This window comes from Podarcis bocagei, assembly GCF_964188305.1.
Source record: "Podarcis bocagei genome assembly, chromosome: 10".
In the NCBI taxonomy this organism is placed as follows: domain Eukaryota; kingdom Metazoa; phylum Chordata; class Lepidosauria; order Squamata; family Lacertidae; genus Podarcis; species Podarcis bocagei.
This window is the reverse complement of record NC_138135.1, coordinates 53049370-53075423: the sequence shown is the minus strand read 5'-3', so window position 1 is coordinate 53075423 and position 26054 is coordinate 53049370. Positions and strand designations below refer to the sequence as shown.

At 43.3% G+C, this 26054-nt stretch overlaps 2 protein-coding genes across 4 annotated transcripts in view; one reads left to right on the top strand and one right to left on the bottom strand.

The window, feature by feature from the left end:
* The window catches only part of TMEM117 (transmembrane protein 117), a 233791-nt gene that overhangs the window by 24500 nt on the left and 183237 nt on the right, over positions 1-26054 (top strand). For all 3 annotated transcript variants that reach the window (XM_081211694.1, XM_081211695.1, XM_081211696.1), the window contains exon 3: positions 12079-12211. In XM_081211694.1, coding sequence (XP_081067820.1) covers positions 12079-12211 — 133 coding nt within the window. The remainder of the gene's footprint in view (positions 1-12078; positions 12212-26054) is intronic.
* LOC308596864 (P2Y purinoceptor 1-like) lies at positions 3337-7349 on the bottom strand (the record flags this gene model as incomplete). The annotated part of the gene is made up of 2 exons (XM_081212170.1): positions 3337-4550; positions 7295-7349. The coding sequence occupies 2 exons, from the start codon at positions 7347-7349 to the stop codon at positions 3544-3546; spliced, it is 1062 nt and encodes a 353-aa protein (XP_081068296.1). The 3' UTR covers positions 3337-3543.

The following is a 26054-nucleotide window of genomic DNA, read 5'->3' as shown; positions in this document are numbered from 1 at the left end:
ACAGTGGCTGTGTTTGCACAGTAGAGTGAATATGGTTCTAGGAAAGCAATGACCTTTTTGTTATTTCTTTTTTTAAAAAAAGTGAACCATGGAGTAGCTATGTAAATCCTGTGTTAGCTAAACTGTAAAAAATATAAAGCCATTTTATCAACAGGATCACTAGCTATTTATGAAAGTAATTACTGATCTGAAGTATGTGACTCATTAGCAAAGGCTGGGATCTAAAGAGCCACGTGGGGGACTTTTGCACATGCAGTGAAGCTCAAGCTTGCTTTCTGAAAATGGCTGCATATACTACCTTTTAAAGGTTGCTTTGAAGCCCAGAAGAACTTTGGGATGTTCTCTGACGCTCCTCAAGGAACTGGCTCACAAAGCACAAAAGCACCCACCTAGTTAAATCAACAAAATCAGCTTCAGAAAAATACCGGTCCAGCTTCATAAGTCAAGATATGAACAAGACTTATGCAGTTGCTTCGCTCTTCCCTTCACAAGAGCCAAGGAGTCTCAAGTTAAGAATAGCTCCCTGTTGTGCCAGGTTGATGTCCTCAAGGGAACTGGTTGATGTCCTCCAAACAAGTGAGCATATGAAACCATGGTTGGTTTCATATCCAGGCTTCTTTGGAAGTTGCTTGACATAGTTTCTTGGTTTAGACATAACAAGAAACCATACCAAGAGTGATTTTGCTTGTTTACATGAGGGAAACAGCCAAGTGGCTGTGTTGAGGTGGAGATGAGGTTCATTAATCTCTTGGCTTATTTAGCTGAGATACTGTTGTCCAAGCATGGCCAGTGCATCCAAAATAAAGACATTCTGTGTGCATGTGATAAATCTGAGGAACACTGGAAGTTGAGACAAACCATTGGTCCTTCTAGCTCTCCAGAGTTTCAGGCAGGAGTCTTCCCAGCCCTGCCTGGAGATACCAGGGGTTGAACTTTGGAGCTTCTTCATGGCAAGCAAATGTTCTCCCACTGAATTGTGGCTGTGAATCATTTGCAAGTGATGACTTCCCTTTCCCAGTTTTCCCATTGACTGAGATACATAATACTTTGGGCACACATGAGTAGGGAAAAGAAAGTAATAACTGCATGAATGGAACAGCTCCTCCCACCAAATATGGAAATAAATAGGGTAGTGAATGGACTTGGTGAGAAGCTCCTGAATTCTCATAAAACACACTGGATTAAGAATATTCTGTCGTCTTTAGTATGAACCTGTCTGCTCACTCTAGATCACCAAGCAGAGTTCTGCTTCTGGTTTCTAAGCTATTTAAGCCTAGCTGACAGTTGGATAGAGCATAACATCCAGTCTATCCAAATGTTTGCATTGCAGGGGGTTGGACTAGATGACCCTGGGGGTCCCTTCCAACTCTACAATTCAATGAAAGTTTCCTGAAGAAGAATTAACAGGCTAGCTCCCTACTGGCTTTTATAGGATCTGTAAAGATTTGTTTGTTCTATAGGGCATTTGAAGCTGGTTAGGAGATCTTAGGTTTGATCTGTTTCTTCCTGGTGCTTCTAATGTTCTTTCTTTCTTTCTTTCTTTCTTTCTTTCTTTCTTTCTTTCTTTCTTTCTTTCTTTCTTCTTTCTTTCTTTCTTTCTTTCTTTCTTTCTTTCTTTCTTTCTTTCTTTCTTTGCTACTTCTAATTTTTGTAATGACATTTTTATTGTGGAGTTGGTAGCGACAGTGTGTTTATATTGCGAACCATCTTAAGAGGCCCTTAAAGTGTGGAATTTAAAGTTTTAACATTTAGTGGCAACATACATAATAATAAATTATTATTTGGCGGTGGATGGGGGTATAAACACATTACATATAAGATCTTACATATAAGATCTGTATGTATTCCTTAGCAGCCTGTACAACATTCCACTGTACAACATGGAGTCCACTGTGCTAGGGACACCTATGCTAAAATTTACATTGATGCTGTTTGTATTCCTGTAGTGTTGTCATCACCAATGATTTTTAGCAAATAAATTAGACTCATTCGGGGTAAACCAAGAATCTTCATCCATTTTTGTATTTTAATTGCCCATTGCTCTTCCTTTGTAGGTGAGCTAAATTCATGGCAGTACTAAATTCTATCAGGGATTTTATGTTTGCAGCACTGTACCATAAAACAGGAATTAAATTTACCTGCTTACCAGCTGTTGAATATAGGGACAGATGGAGCCCTAGAAACATTGCACTAGCCGCATGGGAGTTGCTTTCATCTGCACGGCTGGGATAACATTTGGCCAGGAGCCAATCATGCAGGTCTTTCCCAAACGGCTCCCAGCAGAGTGCCAGGTCCATGTTTGGAGCCTATGGGATCTGCCCTTGTCTGCACAATCGGGACATTTAACCATTCATCAAGGCCAGTGAATCCCAACCCCTGCCCCCCATGGACCACTTGAAAATTGCTGTGGCCCTAAGTGACCCCTTAATGATTTCTCTGCTGCTTGTTGTAGCAATTGCTTTCCACTGTGCTAAACACTGTATGTTTTTTTTTGTATTTGTATTTGTATTTCTTATTTTTTATTGCCATTTGAATTCCATAGACTTCTATAAAATTCAAAGTGGAAGTGTTATTCAAAGACATGCCATGAATGATGCTCAGACCACAGTTTGGGTGCCTAGCCTTCTGGAAGGCAATCAGGGCAGAGGGGATACCACACGACTTAGGTAATGCTTAAGAAGCCCAATGGAGAAAATGTCCTGCACATAAGCAATGGTTAAATCTGGAAATACCAGGCAGTGGCTTTTAAGACTTGAAGGGCTATCATTCCCTTTCATAGCTGTCAACTCTTCCCTTTTCTTGCGAGGAATCCTATTCGGAATAAGGGAATTTCCCTTAAAAAAAGGGAAAAGTTGACAGCTATGTTCCCTTTCAATATGGAATGGTAAATGTGAACTGATTATGTTACTGAGATCTGTTTCATTAGTGAACATCTGTCACACATCCTTCTCTGATGATATGGTAGAGTTTGGTGAGATTCTAATGTATTGCCTGGTCCAAGATCAATCCAGTGAAAGTGGTCAGAATGGAATTTTTCTGCAGTGTGTGAGCAGCTATCGAGCTGCAAAGAACCCTTAGTCCAGTTCACTTAAGGCATAGCCCTTTCCAGACATTACAATTTGGGAAAAATAAACACACAAGGAGGCAGGGGAGAGGAATCCACTTGCCCCAAGCCTTTCCGGTTGTGAAGGAAGCAGCAATCTCCTTCTGAAGAGTCACTCTACATTCTAGAACACTGGTTTCCCAGGGTTCCAAAATGTATGTGTAACTTCCATGAGTACAGAAGGTTCCCAGCTTCAGATGTTACCATCTATGAGCTGGAAGGGCAATGGGAATGAAGCTGGAAGAAGCTGGAGCCAGTATGCTCATCCCTACCACCTGTCCTTATGGGTTTACTTTACTCTAACGGTAATGCTCGAAGAAAGACTCAATGACCTTGAAAAGCTTGCTGATATGCCAGCAGAGCTTGATTCAACAAAAGGTACCACTTGTCTCAAAACTATTATCAGAGCAGAAGTTGAAAATGACGAAGCATCTAACCTATCAAAGTGCAGCTGCAGCATCCTCAATTTTATGTGATCGACAGCAATGACATCTGTGTTTAGGAGAACACTGCATGGTTTTGAACTTATCTTGGAATTTCTTGCTTGCAAGCACGAATATGATGGGGTTTAGGGAGCTACTCAAAACACAGATGACTTCGGTGAACTTATAAATGACAACTATCAGGTGTATATTGTCAGAGTTGAGCTGGTAATTCATTCTGTAAATTATCACTGCCGTCATTGTGGCATGATAGGGAATGAAGGCCACCGCAAAAACAATCATTGCAGCTAAAACCAATAGCAAGGACTTTCCAATTCGGTGTCTTCCCTGCTGGCGGTTTTTCATTTTCTGTAATGCTTTCACAGTCAACGTGTAGCATGTAAAGATGACTATGACTGGAATAAGGAATCCAAAGAGAACTCTGAAAATGGTAAATGGCACCGCAAAGTGCAGAGGGTCTCCCACTTTATCCAGGCAAGCTACAGATTCCCTTTTCCTCTGCACCATGAATGTGTAGTAAAAATCAGGAATGGACTCTATGAAAATGAGGACCCAGATGGCGATGGTGCAATACGTAGCTCTGCTTTTATCCCACCATTTTAAGGAACGAATTGGGTGGACGGCACCTAGAAATCGGTCAAAACTGATCAGTGTGAGAAAATAGATGCTTCCGTAGACGTTAATGTCGAAGAACGTTCGTTTCACCTGGCAGAATATCTGGGTAGAATATGCTGTGTGATTAAGCAGAAGGTAGTAGGCTGAAAAGGGAATCAGGAAAATCCAGGTGAAGTCGCACAGTGCCAAATTGAATAAAAATACAGTACTACTGGTCCACGATTTCACAGTGTATATATAATGGAGCAGCGTGAACGTGTTCCCAAGAAATCCTATTAGCACAACTAAGAAGCAAAGTATAAACACAAAGTAGCAGTACCATTCCAGCCTGCTAAAGTTGCTGCAGAAGGTAATGCAAGTAGTATTTGACATCCTTCCATGGATTTTACCTGAAAGCAAAAGAAAAAGTCAAGGTGTTGCTTCAAAATACTTAAAAGGATCTCTGTGAGCAAACGGGACTTCAGTGGTAAATAAATTCTCTGTGGCCCACTCACTTGGCACTGGCTCGGGTCGAATGATAGTATGGTACAATAAAATTGGAAAGTGGGCATTTCGGCACAGCAGAAGATTCATGCACATTTTGTGCAGTGTCTGTGTAGCCAGCGTGGTGTAGTGGTTAAGAGCAGTGGACTCGTAATCTGGTGAACCGGGTTCGCGTCTCTGCAGCTGCTGGGTGACCTTGGGCTAGTCACACTTCTCTGAAGTCTCTCAGCCCCACTCACTCACCTCACAGAGTGTTTGTTGTGGGGGAGGAAGGGAAAGGAGATTGTTAGTCGCTTTGAGACTCCTTCGGGTAGTGATAAAGTGGGATATCAAATCCAAACTCTTCGGTATGACATTGCCTTCATCCAAATGCCATCCCCATATTGTTTCCCCATGTAATTTGGATTTACTGTTTCAGTGGAAAAATATGGCAAAAAAGGATGCTTCTTGATGGCCCTTTCCCTTCCCTTATTTGCCATATTTTTTTGCATGCAGAAGGTCCCAGGTTATCCCTGGCAATAGAGAAACCACAGCCTGGGAGAGCTGCTGTCAGCTAGCGGAGTTACTCTGAACTAGATAGACCTTTGGTCTAACTTGATATAAGACAGCTTCCTAGCCTTGCCATGACTTTTGTTTAGCCAATTGGTACCTTGGTTCTCAAACTTAATCCATTCCAGGAGTCCGTTCGACTCCCGAAACCGCTCGAAAATCAAGGTGTGGCTTCTGATTGGCTGCAGGAGCTTCCTGCACTCAAGCGCAAGCCGCGTCGGATGTTCAGCTTCCGAAAAACATTCGCAAACCGGAACACTTACTACCGGGTTTGCGGCATTTAGGAGCTGATTTATTCAACAACTAAGCCACTCGAGAACCAAGATACCACTGTATATAAAGCTTTTTTCTCATGGTGAATAGCAAGTACATTTGGGGATTGTGGGGGTGGATTGTGACCAGGACTGTGGTGGTGGGGTTGCAAAGGGTTAAACCCTCTCATCGTGGTCCCAATCCTGCTCCCCTTCCCCTGCTCCATCCTATATATCAACAAAGCAAGGCCCCACGATGAGAATAATGCCACATTTAATTTGTCATTGAGTCTCTCCAGGCAATGTTTGCAAAACGCCTATTCCATAAAACCCTAGTTTTCTGTACCTAAGACTGCTATTTTATGTGTTCTTAGACTGCTCATTTCCACAATCCTGCTGTTCCTGTTTGGAGGATACCTTGCGTTCCAGCAGGGCAATGCAACTCGTTTTGTAGTTATAAGTATCTATTGGTAATTACTTCTCACTGCTTAATCTCTGGGCTACTATAAAGATTCCCGTAATTACAAGCACAAAATGATAAGGAGACATTATCCAGGCTAAGATGATAATATTTAATTACTTCCTGCTAAACAAAGGTACTATGAAGGCAACAATCCCATAATGTGCGTTAATGCTGCTTTCTGTGTCTAAAATTACCAAATGAAACCAAATGAGGACCAAGTGAAACGTGAGAATGTATGGGGCGGGTATATTAGCTTCATCATGTGTGAGTGGGTCATGGATCTATGTGCTGTTGACAGATGTGAAGACTGCCCATTATTTATTTTTCTAATCAATTTATATTCCACCATTCCTGTGGCATCAATGACAAAGCATCCTACAAACAATTAAATTGTCTCAGTCCAGAGTCGGCACAGCTTTAGGCAGGATGAGGCCATCACCTCATGCGGTGCCCCCCACTGGGTGCTCCACTACTGCCAGAGAAGCAGTGCTGATTTTGGATGAGATTGTGTCAATTTCCAGCAAGGTGTTGCTGGAATCACAATCACAAGAGCTCGTGTGATTTCTTGCACGATCTCACCTGAAATCAGCATTGATGCCAGCACATTGAAAATGCATGCACTACGGTAAAGTGTGTAAACAATGCATATATCAGTGACTATAGCATACACCAGTGTGTTACATTAGGGAAAAGTGCTTTGCAAACGTGTGCATGAAGATAAATTTATTGTGGAATGCTGATGAATTTTCATGTAGACTTTAAAAAAAATAATAATCCACAAATTGATGTGGATGTAGGCAGTTGGAAAAATGAGAGACTGAGAGAAACTGAAACTGTCACATTCACTCATTCTTAGTCATGTATATCCTATATTATGGGATACATTGCAAACAATGGTTCATAATTATAGCCTTTCACGCTTTGCAGCATTAGGCGTTAGTAAAAACAGAAACAGATATTGGTCTTTAATGGAACAGTAGCTAATATGACATCCAGTACTGAAAATTAATGCTTTACCTTTTGGTTATTAATTGTGAGGCAAATTCCTCTTTTATGCTCAATTAACACTCCAGTAAAGTGTAATGAGCTATGCCAATAGAAATTTAACGTTTCATTTTAATTCTTAATGCAGTCAAGGTAAAATGAATTGTCAAGATCTGTATTTATTAGAATTAAAGGAGAACTGCTTGAAAATCATTTCAGTATAAGAATTCATGGAAAATATAATATTCAGCTGCAGGCTCTGTATTCCATGGTTATGTATAACTTAAAACTCAGGTTAGTTCCTACATTTCTTTCTCGAGACAGACAGATTCCAAGAACAACACTAAATGCTGTATCCCATTCAAACAAATACTTGAAAATAGGTCTTTTACTATTTTCTTACCTGGTTTAAAAATGGTTGCATTCTCCATTGAGCACGGCTGGGAGTTCCAAGTCATCTTGGAATTTCCCCATTAATCTCCAGCTTTGTCAAAATTTGATGCTATCCCATTAACATCTATGTTCCCATCTGTGTTTGTTAATAATCCACATATTGTGGATAATGAAAATGGAAACATACGGGCCACTTCTTTCAGCCTCTAGACTCCTCCCCTTCGCAGAGAAAGGCTAAGTCACACTTTTCTGCTTGCCCACACTTTTACAATGATACCGCATATTATCTCGGGAAAACAATTTGCCGCCTGTGTTTTCACTGCTTATCATAAAAATACGCCGCACAAACTCCAAACCGATCAGGTTTTGTTTTGTGTAGATGCTTTTAAGGAATCCTAGGAAACCAATCCAAAGTACACAGCAGCAGCTAGCTAGCTAGCTACCTTTGTGGAGCTTTCTGCTCACAGCACTGGCACCTCCGTTTGCCATTGTGGTTCACTGGTTAGTGCGTCGGACTGGGGCCTCAGGGAGCAGGGTTCAAATCTCCACTAAGCCATACATTTCACTGGGTGACCTTGGGCCAGTTGCTGTCAGTCAGCCTAACCTACCTCACTGGGTTGTTGTGAGGTTTTAATGGGGAGGGGCAGAACCATGCATGCCACCTTGAGGTCCTTGGAAGAAGAAGAAGAAGAAGAAGAAGAGGAGGAGGAGGAGGAGTAGTTTGGATTTGATATCCCGCTTTATCACTACCCGAAGGAGTCTCAAAGCGGCTAACATTCTCCTTTCCCTTCCTCCCCCACAACAAACACTCTGTGAGGTGAGTGGGGCTGAGAGACTTCAGAGAAGTGTGACTCGCCCAAGGTCACCCAGCAGCTGCATGTGGAGGAGCGGGGAATCGAACCCGGTTCACCAGATTACGAGTCTACCACTCTGAGCCACTACACCACACTGGCTCTCTAGAGGAAAAGCCAGAGTTCAGTGTAACAAGGAAGGGAGGATCTTCCCTTTTTTGGAGTCCCATTTTGAGAAGGACATAGTAGTCTTAGTGAATAGTACCTCTTAGAGATTTCTTAAAAATATTAGGTGGTACATAAATGCTTTAAATAAACAAACAATAGTCTTCCCAAGCTGACAAATGTTTGCCATCGAGTCCCATGACCGTTGCTTGTCCAGGCTTCTCCTCTTTAGCCTGCTGGTGTGGTTATTGGTGTGCAGGTGGCATCACTCGGAGAGTCCTATCTTAAGGAAGAGCTGGTGGCGGTCGGCCTTTATTTTAAGAACATAAAAATAGCCTACTGGACCAGGACAGTGGCCCTTTCAGTTTAGCATCCTGTTCTCACAGTGGCCAACCAGATGTTCCCGCATTCAGCAGGGCTTGTCTTATGTTCTTATGAAGAATTAGTTTCCATCACAAGGTGGCATTGCAAAGGTTTACTTGTTCCAACTTCTCTTGTGGTCGTTTTTAGTATTTAATCTCTGTGGTTTGATATTCTCTGTGGTTTGATATTCACATTTAAAAAAATGGTAAAAGGTAAAGGACCCCTGGAGGGTTAAGTCCAGTCAAAGGCGACTATGGGATTGTGGCGCTCATCTCGCTTTCAGCCCAAGGGAGCCGGCGTTTGTCCACAGAGCTTTCCAGGTCATGTGGCCAGCATGACTAAACCAATTCTGGCACAACAGAACACCGTGACAGAAACCAGAGCACACGGAAGTGCCGTTTACCTTCCCGCCACAGTGGTACCTATTTATCTACTTGCACTGGCGTGCTTTCAAACTGCTAGGTTGTCAGGAACTGGGACAGAGCAACAAGAGCTCACTCCAGTGTGGAGATTCGAACCGCTGACCTTCCGATTGGCAAGCCCAAGAGGCTCAGTGGTTTAGACCACAGCACCACCCATGTTCCTGATTGATATTCATATAATTGCCATATTCACATAAGCGGTCTCATCCTTTCAAATACTAACTTTTTGGATTTTAACTCACCATGCTCAGTTGTACACATGTAGCAGAATACTGGGAATTGTGACGTAGCAAGAATGGATTTTGTACCACTTTCAACAGCAGGCTTTGAGTGTGCATGTCATTTTTTAAAAATGGTCCCTTCCTTTTTAAAAACAAACAAACAAATAAACAGCTTCCATCTAGACAATTAGCACAGCAGGCTGTAATAGAAATTCTCTTCCTGGTGTGTTAGCTTGCTACTTGCAGGGAGGTGTTGCTTCTGTATATGAGAAGGTTTTCAAAAAGGGTATCTCAACCTGCTGTCTGACATGGCACAACCCACCTTGCTGTCCCAGGACCCTTCCACCTCATTGGACTGCCACACATGTCAATCTGGGCTTAGTTCTACTAAAATCAATTAAAATTCAAGCACCACAGGTCATGGTTTGAACCACCTGCTTTTTTGTGTTAACCAATTAGCTTCCTGAAATAGAAGCATTTCAACGAAAGCCATTAGCGTAATCTGCTTTGTAGCCCCTTTAAGTATTTTTCATTGTGAGAAATGATTCTATTTTAGATGCTCGTTCTCCCTGACTTGCCTCCTGAAGCATCGCTCATGGCACTTAGCCATCACTTACTTATACATTGCCTCATTAGGAAGAAGTGGTATGTTAACATTTCAGCATTAAATAATGTCAGCACTCAGCCTACTTTCCCCCCTTTTTTGGTTAACGCTGCTCTCTAAGTAGGGTAATCACATTGCAGGAAGAGACTTCTACCATGGCCATATCTGAAACCAAAAGGGCTAGAATTTACCTCAGACCTGGGCTGGGGATTTGGGGAGAAATCGTTAAGATGGGAATACAGTATAACCGTAGCTCTAACTCAGTAAAAGAAGCCTTTAGCTTTTTCACAGAGAATAAAATATGCTGTAGATATCCAGTTAGGATGGAGATTAATGACTTTATTCTTAGCATACCACCAAGCTGAATGCTGTCAGCAGGTCTAATTACTCTTCTGTATGGCTGAGTTGCCACAATAAACATTCTTTTGTTGCGTTTCCCATCAAATACATTCTCCGCTAACAGGACTCTTAAAGCCAGTTCAAACTGAGTTGAAGTAGTTCTCTTGAGTTGCAATTCTAAACTTGCTCGCACAGGAGTAAGCGCCATATCATTCAATGTGGCTTACCTCTGAATAGGTACGGATGAGATTGCGCTGTTGCAAGTCTGGGGGTGGGGCAAGGTGAGCAGCCAATGGCATTTTATCTCTCTCATTTGATCAACTTGAATCAACCCAGGGCCTACATGCTAGCGAGACTGAATGTGCTACTCTGAGCAACACAACAGAGGAGAGTCCAGGAAATATTACTCGTAGAGAGACTATGCCCTTGTGGACAGAGACAAATAGAATCCATCACACATGTTATTTTGCACTGCCCCTGGTGTCAGATAATACAATCCAAGTTTATTAATCAGTTGGTTGTTAGCAGGGAGTGGCATTCAGGCGAATGTAAGGTAGCCTTCCTTACACTTACTCAGCATGGAGATAGCAATCAGTTTTCTGCAACATGCACAGAGGATTCCTGAATGTTCTACAACACTAATCTAAGTGTTAAAAAGGTCAAGGTAAAGGCACCCCTGACCATTAGGCCCAATCGTGACCGACTCTGGGGTTGCGGCGCTCATCTTACTTTATTGGCCGAGGGAGCCGGCGTACAGCTTCCGGGTCATGTGGCCAGCATGAATAAGCCGCTTCTGGCGAACCAGAGCAGCGCATGGAAATGCCGTTTACCTTCCCGCCGGAGCGGTACCTATTTATCTACTTGCACTTTGACGTGCTTTCGAACTGCTAGGTGGGCAGGAGCAGGGACCAAGCAACGGGAGCTCACCCTGTTGCGGGGATTCGAACCGTCGACGTTCTGATCGGCAAGTCCTAGGCTCTGTGGTTTAACCCACAGCGCCACCCGCATCCCAAATCTAAGCGTTAGATGCAGGTTTTTGTTTAGCTGGTGATATATAATGATGCTGAAAAGCAGATACTGTATTGCCCAGCCCTAGTCATGGGTGGGATGGCAGAGTTGAAGGACACACCCCAGCCAGACCAAAACACTCAAAGTAGGGCCAGAAGCAGGTGTGACTAGAGAGGGGTTGTGCCCCGAGGAGAGACGTGGAAGGGCCACTTTCAGCCCTCAACCCCAGGCCACATCCGTTAAACTTGCACATTTACTGAAATACCCATGAACACATGTATACTAGCTTGAGGAACTTTGGCCGAGGGAACAGCAGAACTTTGGAATCCAAATTATTCCTTTGGAAGTCAGCAGTCCAAATTATCCAAGCAACCCAGAAGTTGCCTCACCCACACACCCACTTGTTCTTCCTAGTATAATATCTCAACAGGCCCAACAAGAAAATACTATGATGTGGGAAGGAGTGTGTGCCAGGCCACAGCAGGAGCTTTGGAGCCAACGTTTTGCTTGTCTCGTTCTGTGGGAGCCACAAGCCAATTCTTTCATTCACACAGAATCAACAAAAACTGCACCATTCCAAAAACGCTTTGCAGTCAAATGTATGCATGAATGTGACACGAGTTTTCCAAGCCACATCACAACCGCCGGGAGGGGGTATCTCTGTTTATCGTGTAAACAGATGCCTTACAATGGAGCCGCCGACCATATTATTCGCCAAACCTGCGCATTTGCATGTTTATTGGAGTTTGATTCAATCATTGAACCTCCTAGGCAAATATAGACCTGCCACCTGTGTTTTCTCCCTCTCGTATTAGAGCAGTGGAAAACCTGTTGGGCGAACATTTGTTTTAACATGTTTCTTAACCATCTTCTCATTGCAGGCCAATTACTCCGATTGAAAATGTTCCGAGAGGACCACGGGTCTTGGATGACAATGTTCTTCAGCACCATCCTCTTCCTCTTTATTTTTTCTCACATATACAATCTGTGTCTCCTTATGGCAGGTTACATGAGGTAAGTTGTGTTTCCCTAAACCATATCCTCTTAATTAGCTCTTTTGGGTGGCATAACAGATTGGTTACTGCGTAGCTAACCGAGAGCCTATGGTCCTCCAAATGTTCTGGGACCCCAACTCCCACCAGTCCCAACCAGCATGACCAATAGTTAGGGATTATGAGAGCTGCAGTCCAGAAAACATACTGCGTGTGACAGGTCTGCATTGCGGAGTGAATCAGATTCATTCCTATCCTTGAATATGGCACAAATATTTTCATACCTGAAAATTGCAACTTGAGTGGTGAATACAACTTGAGTTCCTGGAGGTGTGTATGTGGTTGTTGTTGTTGTTTTAATGCTCATCAGTTTCTGGCATATGGCTAGAAAAGAAGTGAAGGACACGGGCCTGCTGATTTCAGGCTATCATGTCTTTTAAATTTTACTTGGGGGTGGCACCTACCTGCATTCCCCTGCCCCCTGCTCCACATTTTCTCCCTCTTTCTATGTTTCACAAACACACATACAACCTGCATCACAACCCTCTCAGAGCCTGCAATTGGGGGACACCAGGGCAGTAAAGGGCTACCCAGGGCAGCCCCAGAAGACATCTCACTTGGGGTCACCTCAAACATAGCAGTGCCTCTGCGCAGGTGACCTATTTTATTCCATGAGCCCACCAGTCAAGTATGGCAGCTCATCAGGAACTTGTTACATTCCTTTGTTTTTGCTTATTAGCTGGGACAATAAAATGGGGAGCAGTGGGGGAAGGAGTAAACGGAACGTGTCAAGAAAATGGCATGAATTTTGTTGAGGTTACTTCTGGTCAAACATGGTGTGTGCTGCTTTGGGGGAAGCTGTCTTTCCTTTTTCCTTTTTCCTAGTGCTCTTTTCTGAAGGGGGATTATATTTAAAGCATCCCTGCTGCTGAATGGGGGAGCTTCCCCCCTTCAAAAACACACAAACAAGCCAATAAACCAAACCAATATACAATGAAAGGAAACACACATTTTTTTGAGGATTCGAAATACCAGAGAAGCCATTATATGCAGCGGCGCACAGGAGGGACCAGGGGCTGGGTGTGAAGAGTGCACAAAAGCTGCCACACCAGCCGAACCCTTGCCACTGGGTGGGCATGGGGCACAGAGGGTTCATGGGCCACACTGTGCTGCGTACCTGTGCAGGGGGGAGCCCATCTGGCCTTGGCAGACACGCAGGGTGGGGATCCCGATGGGGTTGTGCACCCTCAAAACCATGTGCCTGGGGCTACAGCCCCACTAGCTCTCCCCACGCTATGGCCCTGGTTATATGTTAGCATCTCAACAGACTCTCTCTGAGGACACATCACCCTGGCTGAAACTTAGCAGGTCTTGGCCTTCTCACTGTCTGCCACAAGGGGGCTGCCTAAGTGCCTCTGTCCCCATCGTTCTGCCAGGACACTGAGGTCCAGCTCCGAGGGCCTTCCGGCGGTTTCCTCACTGCAAGAAGTGAGGTTACAGGGAACCAGGCAGAGGGCCTTCTCGGTAGTGGAACACCCTCCCATCACATGTCAAGGAAATAAACAACTCTCTGACTTTTAGAAGACATATGAAGGCAGCCCTGTTTAGGGAAGATTTTAATGTTTGATGTTTTATCGTGTTTTCAATATTCTGTTGGGAGCTGCCCAGAGTGGCTGGGGAAACCCAGCCAGATGGGTGGGAAGCAAGCAAGCAAACAAACAAACAAATGTGCGGGGCTCACAAGATGGTCCCTAAGGACACATACCCTTTGATGCTCACAAGACCCCTTGCCCCTTCTGGATTTTAATTTTAAAAACCCCAGAGTTTTACAAAACTCTTTGCTTCTCTGATTGGGGAGCATTGCCTGTTTCCCCCCTTTTTTGTGGTGTGGCGGAGTGGTGTAGCCTGTTGTTTGTTTGTTTAATAATAATAATAATAATAATAATAATAATAATAATAATAATTTTTATTTATACCCCACCCTCCCCAGCCAAGACGCCTAACAACCAATAATAAAAACAAGTTGATTAAAATACAATTTAAAAAACAACATTAAAACACAACATTAAAACATTAGGATGCAGCCTCTTCACAGGAGGAGAAAGGAAAAAGAAAGAGGGGGAGGGAATCAAACTGATTCTAAGGCCAGGTGGAACAACTCTTTTTAGAGAGAGGATAACTCTGAGAATTCCCAAGGTTCTGTGAAATGCACATTTTGTAGTGCACACAACAAGGATCCCTCCCAAATGCGCCATTGGGCCCAAAGAGTTTGGGCACCCCGATCTACACCATCTCAACGTGTATTGAAGAATCAGGGCAAAATGTATTGATATCAGATCATTATATTTCAGGAGACATTGTACACTGCCACAGAAGTATGAGTTGGCAGTTAAGGCACCATCATCTAAAACAGGGCAAGGAATCCAAAACCTTTCTGCCTTGCAAAACACTGGGATGAAATCCAAACTGCCTTCTAAAATCAGCTCACAAAATCCTTTCCCACATCATTTGGGTGTGTTTTCACCAGCATATTTCTGGGAAGAACCACAAGAGGGCAGCAAAAGGCTTTCAAAATCAGAAGAGCGGACGTATATTTTGGGACTTCAAAAGGGTTCAACATTTAGAAAGCTGTGAATGGTGATCAGTGTTGCTTACCATTCATAGAGGCGTGTACTGTGAAGAGTCAGAAATCCAGGAATACGATCCTATAGAGAACTTCTCCCAAATTATAATGTTCTTTGTGGTTTCCTATATTTTTTATCTTTTTTTAAAAAAGAATTTAATTAGAATGGAGTTACTCTTGAAGAATTACGGTATTCAAGACAGGCTGGTAATGTGGCTTGTTATTTCAGTTATGGTTCTGAGTCATTGCTTTTCTTCTTCTTCTTCTAAAAAAGTATCACTAATTGCCTCTATGTGGTGGGGTTGGGCCAGAATTCATCATGTCTGCCAGAAAAGAAAAGAGATGGTTATAGGTCTAGCTGAAAAGAACTGGGTGACATCTCACCCCTTCTAAGCCCACTTTGAGCAATAAGCTGTTAGCCACCCAGAAATCACGGGGTGGGGGATATATCAATCTCAGAGGATATTTAGGGAAGCTTTTAATGTTTGATGTATTACTGTATTTTAATATTTGGTTGGAAGCAGCCAGATGGGCTGGGTATAAATAATAAATTATTATTATTATTATTATTATTATTATTATTATGCTCTGTAGCAGACCTTACCTAACAATGAAAAGTTTCAAAGAGTAAAGTCATCCAACTGGAATCCATTAGCACATTTAGAACCCATTAACATATTTGCCAGGGGGAAGTTTATTTATACTGTTGATCTTGCCACGTCGGTCGGTTCATTACCAGCAGCTACTGGTTGCCAGCCTGCTTGGATCATATCCGTCAGATCGAATCGAAAAACTCAGAAATTGTAATGGGATGCATCTCTGTTTGCCTCCTGTGCTGCTTTGTGTTTTGGGCTCTCTTTATTAAAAGAGCACACATCTCGAATATTTCTTCTACTCTTTCTACCCCTACCCCTTCTCTTGTGTGTGTATTTGATAAAAGCCTGCTAAAGCTTATAAAGGTAAAGGGACCCCTGACCATTAGGTCCAGTAATGACCGACTTTGGGGTTGTGGCACTCATTTCGCTTTATTGGCCGAGGGAGCTGGCATACAGCTTCCAGGTCATGTGGCCAGCATGACTAAGCCACTTCTGGCGAACCAGAGCAGCGCACGGAAACGCCATTTACCTTCCCGCTGCAGCGGTACGTGCTTTTGAACTGCTAGGTTGGCAGGAGCAGGGACTGAGCAACGGGAGCTCACCCCGTCGCAGGGATTTGAACCGCCAACCTTCTGATAGGCAAGTCCTAGGCTCTGTGGTTTAACCCACAGCGCCACCCATATATAAAGCTTATATGCCATGATAAATTTCTTAGGAGGAGTCGCTAACCAAGTGCTCCCTCTCCAGAACAAAACCCACTGAAATTAGTGGACCTTAGTTAGGCATGTTTATTGACTTCACTGGCTCTGCTTTAAGTCGGACTAACATTGGGCACATCTTTTAAGATGCCCCAAGGCTCTGTTTTGGTGCCCTCCCTTCCTTTTGGGGTTATGCAGAAAGGAGCAAACCATTAAGGAAATTATGACTCTAGAGCAGTAGTACCCAGTTAGCTAAGGATTGTAGACCCGTTGTTTTTCAAAAGTCAAGCCACGGACACCTACTTTTGAAAATTTCGATATCTCTGTGGTAGTATTTTTTTATGTGAATGGTGCCATGGACCACCTGGGGTCTTTGGACCGTCAATTGGAAAACATTGCTCTAGAGGAGGAGCAGGGAATCCACACTCGTCAGTACCAGTAAAAGAAAATGGGGTGTCCAGGCCACTTCATAGGCCTCTGCCTCAGATTTACATCAAGGTGTTGCCTGGGGTTACTATGGCAACACCTCACGTTTCTTTTGGAATGTACTTGGATTGTATGGACAGCATTTTCAAGGTTTTGCTCCTTTTTATGAAAGCAATAATACCACATTCCCCACAGGTGATGTTTTTCCCCCCTTTTCCTGAGGAAATTTACAGCTTCTCAAACTCGAGAGCCTATAGATGATACACTGCAACTCCCTGAAAGCATTTACACTCTCATTCAGTCAAGGTTTCCTTTGTGCAGAGAGAGACCAGAGAAACTGATTCCCTTGCATGTCAGAGCCCAGCTGAAGCCAGCAGATGATGCCACCTACTCCTGTTGCTTTAGCCATTGTTCTATGCAGCACTCAAGATAAGAGCAGGCAAATTTAATTGTATATACACATTAAAAAAATCAATAAGATTCTTAATTAACTACAAAAATCCCTTGCAACCTTGAGGTCCCCCCTCAAAAATAATATGATATTCAAGATTGCCGAAAGAGAAATAATGTGAAGCTTTCATAATGTGACTATGCTCAAATTGGATATTCAAGGTTGAAACTATTGTTCCTATTTTAAAATTGTAGCAGGAGGTTTCAGCCAAGATTAACTGGGTTATTATGAACATTTAAATCTCCCCATTTTTATTGATTTGTTTGTTTTACATTTAGACACCGATTAATGATCCGCGTTTCTAAGCAGTGTACATAAAAACAGGCTGCAGAAAATGAGGCAATAGAACCATCAAAAGTTATCATAAAACTGACCGCTTCCTGAAAATGTCTGCTGGAACAAGTCTTAGTGCAAGTCTCATGTGCTTGAAGTTCAACAAGAAGATGCTAGTCTAATCTCAGCTGGGAGGGAGACGAACAGGTTACAAACTGTGCATCTGAACCATGGGGAACAACCAACAGATCTCAGCGATTGGGCCTCAATATATCTTGGACCCATGTTGGTAAGGCCTTGCAGATTAATGAATGATCTTGAATCTGACTCAAGAATATAGGGACAATTTTTAAGCATCAGAGTTATGTGGTGCTGGTAGTCTGTCCCCATCAGCTGTCTGGCCACAGTATTTTGCCCCAGCTGGAGCTTCCAGACCAGATACAAGGGTAGCCCCATGTGGTGTACATTGCAGTAATCAAGTCTTGAGGTTAGAAATGCATGAATCACCATTGCCAGACTATCCTTGTCCTTGGGGATTTTACTCCATTTTACTTATGTGGATCTGCACATACTAGTTAACTCTGAGTCCAGTGATCTGATTTAACTGGGCTTTGGCATATATATATATATATATATATATATATATATATATATATATATATATATATGTCTGTTCTCTATCATCTATCTATCTATCTATCTATCCATCTATCCATCTATCTATCTACTCCACTTCTTCCCCAGAACTGGTAACTCAAGGCAGCTCACATAAATTAAAACAAATGCACATAAAACACACATAACTTACTCTCACTCTCTCTCACACACACACAAAGCTACAGTTAAAAACTAGTTAAACTACCCGAAGGAGCATTTCCACCTCCAACGTTCTGCCCGGACACTGAGGTCCAGTGCCAAGGCCCTTCTGGCGGTTCCCTCACTGCAAGAAGCCAAGTTACAGGGAACCAGGCAGAGGGCCTTCTCGGTAGTGGCACCCGCTCTGTGGAAGACCCTCCCACCAGATGTCAAAGAGAAGAACAACTACCTGACTTTTAGAAGACAGTTGAAGGCAGCCCTGTTCAGGGAAGCTTTTAATGTTTAATAGGTTATTGTATTTTAATATTCTGTTGGAAGCTGCCCAGAGTGGCTGAGGAAACCCAGTCAGATGGGTGGGGTATAAATAAATTATTATTATTATTATTATTATTATTATTATTATTATTATTATTATATCTACAGAATTACAATAATGTAAAAAAACCCATATATGTTAAAATGCAGTGGGTAGTGTTAAGATATCCCATCCTGTGCTCCTTAGAGGAAGGGTGAAATGCAGTCAATAATGCAATGGGTATAGAATATGTCAAAACACTTGTGAGGAACAAGCTAGCTGTGTCCTGAAAGTTGGGAGATGTGTCTTTGGAAAGCTGAGAGGAGGGGGAAGGGAACAGACTGGGTTTGGATACATTTGAATTTGGTGATGGCTTCTAAACGTCTTGTGCCCTTAGGAGCAACCCATATGCAAAAACTTTCTCTTAATGTACAGTTCTGGGTCTTTGTGACAGAGGCACCTAGAGAACTATTCTTTTCCTCCTGCTGCCAGGCCTGGCCGCATGTGACAACAAGCTAGGCCATGCTGCAGATTTCAAAATGGCGCCTAATTAGCAGAGCCACTGGCTGGACAGACAAATGGCTGTCAGATAGATATTCTGAGGTGGCAAATTCACACTATCCAGGTATATTTGTGACAGCTCCCCCCCATACACACATACATACAGGCACACACATGTTGTGCACATGTGTTCAAATTTTAATACACGTTCCTAATGTTTGATACTGGTTAGGTATAAAAATGTTGCAGAGATTCTTTGCTAATGTTGCAGAACAGATGCTTTATCCATGACAGACAAAAAAAAAGGAGGTTATAGAAATAGATGGGGCAAATGAATAGGAAGCAAGAGCCGCCGTCAAAACTCTTGGGAACTAGCAAATGTCACCTTGACCATTGTTCTAGCTGATTGCTGCTATAGCCTCTGCCCCATTGCTGCAAGTGGAAGCAAAAATGAAAATTACAGTGTTGGAACCTATTAAAATTGAAGTGACCTAGTGGGAGGGGGGGGAAAGGAGAATTATGTGGTCCATTTGAAAATATTTTTATCAGACTAGAGGAAGGAAGGGAGGGAGGGATGGAAAAACAATGGCATTGGGTAAATCATTGTAATGCTGCCTTTACTTCCTTTGTGCTGCTTAAATGGAAATAAATTAGAACAAAATTGGCAGCTGTTGGAAAGTTTTTAGCAGCCTGAATAAGTGCTATATTGATTGATAAGTGGTGGTGGACTCCAGTGAGGGTTTTAGCAGTAAAAATGCTTGTGAAGCATTGGTACCTAATTATCCGCAGTAATGGAGAAGCTGCTCTTAAATTTGTTGTGAAATAGATGGAGTAGGGTTTCGGGTCTGCATCCGCATCGCCTTTTTAGAGATGTCTGGTGATAGGGCTAGGCTGCACAACTTGTGGCTTGCCAAGTCAAATTATGTAAGATCTGTTAAGAGGTGGGAAGAGCTCCCTTGTTTTTTCTTGCTGCCTGCCACTGTGGGAAGCTGTCAAGCATCTGATACACCCACAATACATGACTGGCAGTCAGGAGTTCAGTTTGATGGGTCACATGTCTTGTGAGCATTTGCACCAGGGCTGCTCATGTAGCTGAGCACCCCTGCTCAAATTCGTGTCACCACGATTACAGTGGTACCTCTGGTTGCGAACGGGATCCGTTCTGGAGGCCCGTTCGCAACATGAAAGGAATGGAATCCGCAGCGGCGTATCTGCGCATGCGCAGGTTGCGATTAGCCACTTCTGCGCATGCGCAGATGTCATTTTGCACATCTGCGCATGTGCGAGCGGCGAAACCCGGAAGTAACCCTTTCTGGTACTTCTGGGTCGCCGCAGGACACAACCTGAAAAAATGTAACATGAAGCAAAGTAACACGAGGTATGACTGTACTCTTTGGGCCTGATTTTGCTGACCATTTCCCTTTCCTTGTGGCAACCCCACCCAGCCTTCCCCCTTGTCGCTAAATGACACAAGGAGCATAAATGTTCCCTAGAGGGTAAGATTTCCTGATGCAGTGTTGTAAAACCTCGCCACAACCAAATCAGAATGAAATGTTCAATAAACAAGTTGTCTGGAGGTAGCCACAGTTGCTGGGATCCGAAAGTGGCTTGTGCTGAGGTAACAGGGGTGGCAAAGTCTTGCGATTAGACGTGACACAAGCTTGTCGTATTAAGCTTCCTTTCCATGGCAGTCCCTTTATGAAGAGATTTACTGTGTCAGAAATGCATGTCTGATCTGTTTCATTTTTTGTGTGCACGGAATTAAGGTATTCCGTTTTTGGTCAAGAAGGCGCATTGCACTGAAGCATAGCTTGCACCGCACAGAGCTGGCAGAAAGTGAACTAGATGATGAATACTGGGCTATGTGTGTGTGTGTGTGTGACATAAGAACTCCTTTGTGTAGCCATTTCCTTATTTTCCAGATGTTTCCCAAAGAAACCTCTTCAGCAAAGGGCTCAATTAGAAAAAGAGGGGGACGTTGTTGCAGCATCCATCTCTCTTTAATTCAGAGATATTAATGGACTACAACTCCCATTAACCTTGACCACTGGCCATGTCTGCTGGGCCGAATGGGAGTTGTAGTCTAACAACATCTGGAGGATACCACGTGAGCAACCCCTACGTCAGGGCTAATGTAGCTGCTGAACCTTCTGCATGTACTGTAACTCAGAAGCACTACCACTGTGAACAATGGCCCTTCCCCTATGTCAGGGTTTTCCAAACTTGGATCTCCAGCAGTTTTTGAACTACAACTCCCATTGTCCCTAACTAGCAGGACCAGTGGTCAGGGATGATGGGCACTGTAGATTTCAACAGAAGTCTCATAAAGTTCAACAAAAAAAGCAGAAGACCCAGTGGATCAGTTCGTGCATAAGGTCCATACATGTATAAGTATCTATTCCATCTGTCTGTTGCAACCACTACTATGCTATAAGATCCACTACCCTGTAATATTACATATGAGCCTGTTTGTCAGGGAACTGCTATCGGAGCTAGAGGCGGAGGGAAGGCTCCAGAGGGATGCCGGAGAGGGTCCCAGTAGGGAGAGGGGCAGCCCATTTGCTGGGGAAGGAAATCAGCGTAACACCAGTAGAGAAGGGGGGCAGATGGGGGAATCGGAGAGGAGGCTCCAAGACTCCTCGCCGGAGACCAGCGGAGAGAGTATATGGGTCCTCTGCTGCCCACACCCTCCCTGCGCAGAAGGCTTCCACGCAGGGAGACTAGGCGGAGACTAGGCGTCAAAGAATTTTTGTGCTGGAAGAAGTTCAAGAAACGCCCACTGACGGATTCTGCCAGCGACTGAGACAGTCACGATGCTAGAGGCTGTTCAGTCAAAAAGGGTTCAACCAGGTAACCTAGCCAGGAGTGGCAGCAACTTACGCACGAGCAACCCCTAAACCCATTACACTGTTCTACTGATGAAGCCTAGGATGGTGAAACAAGGCTAATATTCCGGAAATCCTTGTACAGTGGTGCCCCACAAGACAAATGCCTCGCAAGATGGAAAACTCGCTAGACGAAAGAGTTTTCCGTTTTGGAGGTGCTTCGCAAAACGAATTTCCTATGGGCTTGCTTCGCAAGACGACAATGTCTTGCGAGTTCCTGCTGGTTTTTTTCCTTCCCCCCCTTTTCTAAGCCGCTAAGCCGCTTATCAGCTGATCCGATCAGCAGATAAGCCGCTAAAAGCCGCTAATAGTGCTAATATCGCTAATCCGCTAATCCTTCAATGGGCTTGCTTCGCAAGACGAAAAAACCGCTAGACGAAGAGAATCACAGAACGGATTATTTTCGTCTTGCGAGGCACCACTGTATTAGACTATTTGAAAGGATTACCATTCATGTGGATTATTGGACTCTATGAACAGACAGGTGGAATAGATACTTATAGATGTATGGATCTTATGCATGAACTGACTAGAGAATGAACTGATCCACTGGGTCTTCTGCTTTTTTCATTGAACTTTATGAGACTTCTGTTGAAATCTACAATTTGATACAATGAATAGTATACCTTATTTATTCAAAAGTACAGCCGGTAACATCTTGTGTGTTTATACACCTTTTCCCTTCTAAAAATTAGCACCCTAAAGGCAGTCAAGGCACAATGTATGTGGCTTCCTTAAAGTTTTTGTCCTTTCTGCATAGCCAGCTCGGTGTCAACAAGAGCTTTATTCAGCACAGTTTGAATGCACAGGGCAAGGGGGCGGGGATGCATGGCTGGTGGAGCAGTGGTAGCTGCAACGTTGCAACCCTGGCACCACAAAACCTGTGCATGCTAGTGTCGTCCTGGCATAGCCACCACTCTATAGCACCCTCAGCCATTTTACTTGCTGGCCCCATTAATTTGCCACACAGCTGCTCTTAGGATCAGGCCATTAGTTCCACCGACATCAGTGAGTTGAGCTTAATTAGGCACTCGCTTACATTTAATCTTGTAGTCATTAATTCTTATTATCCATGTACTTACTTCCTAAATGCTTTGGCCGGGATCCAAAGTGCTCTTTTAGGTGGGCCCAAGGGTCTGGGCATGCCCAGTGGGATATTTTGGCTTTTGTCGTTGAACAGTTAAATGCCCTTATTTATCTGCATTTGCTTGTATAGTTTTTATCCTGCACCTTCAGCAATCCTATTAGGTTTCTAGAAGGGCTAGCAAATCCAGGAAAGATGGCAAAAATAAATGAGCCATCTTCAGGTGTCATGAGTCAGGAGAACATAAGAAAAATTTGCTGCATCAGACCTGTCGAGCCCAGCCCAGTAGCCCCTCTAGAGACCACTGAGATGCCTGTGGGAAACTTGCACGCAGGATTCAAGCATAGGGGGTATCACATTCACTCAAAAGTGTGTCCCAATGAGATGAGTCTGATTTGCTTCTGATGAGAGCCCAATTCAGTCACTATCTCCTATGCAATTAGAATGCATTTATTTATTATTTTATTTATTTATTAAACTTCTATACCACCATTCATGCAAGGGTCAAAGGGCGATTCACAATATAAAAACATAAAAATACACGGCATAGCAGTGGCGTAGCGTGGGTTGTCAGCACCTGGGGCAAGGCAAGTAATTTGCACCCCTTAACCCGTGGATTTGCGCCCCCTAACCCTAACCCCCAGATATTGCGTCCGGTGCGTCCGGCCCCCCTGCACCCCCCACGCTACGCCACTGTGGCATAGTAACAAACAAAAGCAATACTCCCCAGGTCAGGTTTAAAAAGGCTGTAGATTGTTTAATTTAGGGTTGTCGTATTCCCAAAAGTGAAATTCTGGACAGAGTTGTGGGGGTTTTTTTGGTCAAAAACATCTCCCCAAAAACATTCATTTGGGGGGCTTTTCTTAGATTTCTTTTTTGATTTTAAAAAAATAATAAAAACAGCCCAACTTGCCATACGTTGGGGTTTTCCTGGACGTTTTGCTGATTTAATTAGCCAAAGGCCTGGGAGAAGTGGAAGGTTCTTGCTTAGCGCCTGAAGATATGTAATGAAGGCACCCAGCAAGCCAGTTTAGGCATGTATTTCTGTTGCTGATGAGGAAAAGCAAAAGGAAACTAATAATCAAGTGAAAAGTGTGAATTCAGGTTAGATAAATTTGATTCAGTTCACATTTAAAGGCAAATCTACTTAAATTGCACTTTCTGAGACAATCTGAGAACCAAAACACAGCCATCCATCAAGATTTGCAGAGCAGTTCTCTAGCCAAGTACAGTGGTACCTCGGGTTAAGTACTTAATTCGTTCCGGAGGTCCGTACTTAACCTGAAACTGTTCTTAACCTGAAGCACCACTTTAGCTAATGGGGCCTCCTGCTGCTGCCGCGCCGCCGCAGCACGATTTCTGTTCTTATCCTGAAGCAATGTTCTTAACCTGAAGCACTATTTCTGGGTTAGCGGAGTCTGTAACCTGAAGCGTATGTAACCCAAGGTACCACTGTAATGTGGACAACCCCAAAGAGGCATCTGTTTGGGTCAAAGCATGAAGTATATATATATATTGGTGAAAATGACTTAGAAAAGTGCAATGTATTTAGGTAAATTACATGCAATTCACACTAAATTGCTTGCGAATTTTTATGAGGACCATGTTTGTGTGTGCAGAAACTAATATGAAAATGTGAAGAAGCAAGACTGGAAAAATGAAAAACTGAGAGAAGCCAGAATTGACAGGTTCACCCCTCCCTATTGGTCAGGCATCTCCATATAAATCTGCTTATCTTTCTATTCTTAGATTGCCTGCTGTTGGCTTTGTATTGGGAACTACAAAAAGAAGGAGCTGTTGGGAGGGAATATTGGGTTGACTTTATATGACACATACACAGAGGCTATTGGGAACGTCTGCATTACTATAGGTTAAATAATTTTTTTCTGTGTTCTTTTGGTCTCTTTACAGCTCGATTTCCATAAAAGAATTTAGATTAGAACTGAATATTCTGAAATCAGGCGGGAGACTGCTAGAGGGCACTGTGGCTAAGCAATTTGGAGTCTCTTATTTAACACTCCCGTTCTGGCCAGAATTTTTCAGCAAGTTGGAATCAGCCCTAGTGTGAAACTGTATTTGTTAAGTTTGAACCATCTGATCTTTTGTTACCATGGGGGTGGGGGTGGATAATGATGAGGAAGCCAAAAATTTAACTTGCCTTCTCTCTCTCTCTCTCTCTCTCTCTTTCTCTATATACATGAAAAGGAGATTCAAAAATCATACATGGAACACTATTTTTCTACCTACCCAAAGAAGCCTCTGCAACAAATGAATATTTAGTTCTGCCATCTGCAAGTGCTCAATGCTCCCATCCATTAATCATATTTGTCTAATTATTTTTCCATATATAATAAATAATTGATCAGAAACAACGGCACCCATATGGTTTGAGCAGGCGTTTTGGAAATGTTAAGTGTGGGAAACAGATGGGATTTCTTGATTGCATCTGCCAAAAAGTTGAAGGCAGTTTCTCAGGACAACCAAAGGGTGTGAAATCTAAACATTTTTCAGCTTTCTATCCCAGTGCCTCATGACTTGTAGACATTTATGCATTTTTTAAAAGAGATGGTTTCTGAAAAATATAGATGAGCTGTCAACAGTTAGGGGTTGGGTGATGGTTCTTCCATGGCTTTTGAGAGTCTCTCTGGTTCCCTTGAAAGTAAACAATGGTTAAAAGGGTTTTAAATAATTGTACGTGAACAGTTAAGAATGAAATAATCTCATGGTGGAGTATCTAAACCTTCCAGCTGATTGGCAGTCCATACTCTTCACTTTTCCAATCTTTCTGAAAGAGGAAGTGGGAGAGAACGTGACGCTCCTCCTTCAAGTCTTTGCACTTTTCAAGGGAGAATATGATAACCACACTTGCCACCCCGTGATCAAGGGGAGAATGGGTGGGGGAGGTGAATGAAAGACTTCCTGGGTGCCCACAGAAGCCCTCAAGGGTCCTGTTATACCTATGGATATCATGTTGGCAACCCCTGTCAGATATTATGTAAACGTATGTGAAATATATGGGGTGAGATCCAACATAGAGAGAGTGGTTTTCTGCTCATGCAGCAGGGCTTCCACTTTCTTCCCTCCTTCCTGCAGCTCCCTGCATGCCCCCCCCATCTGTTTTGGAGACTTGGGAGACAGATTTTAGGGGCACACAGAGAACTGAAGGCAGGAGAGGGAAACCCAAAGTCCTGTTGTGCAAGTGGACTTCCACTGCAAA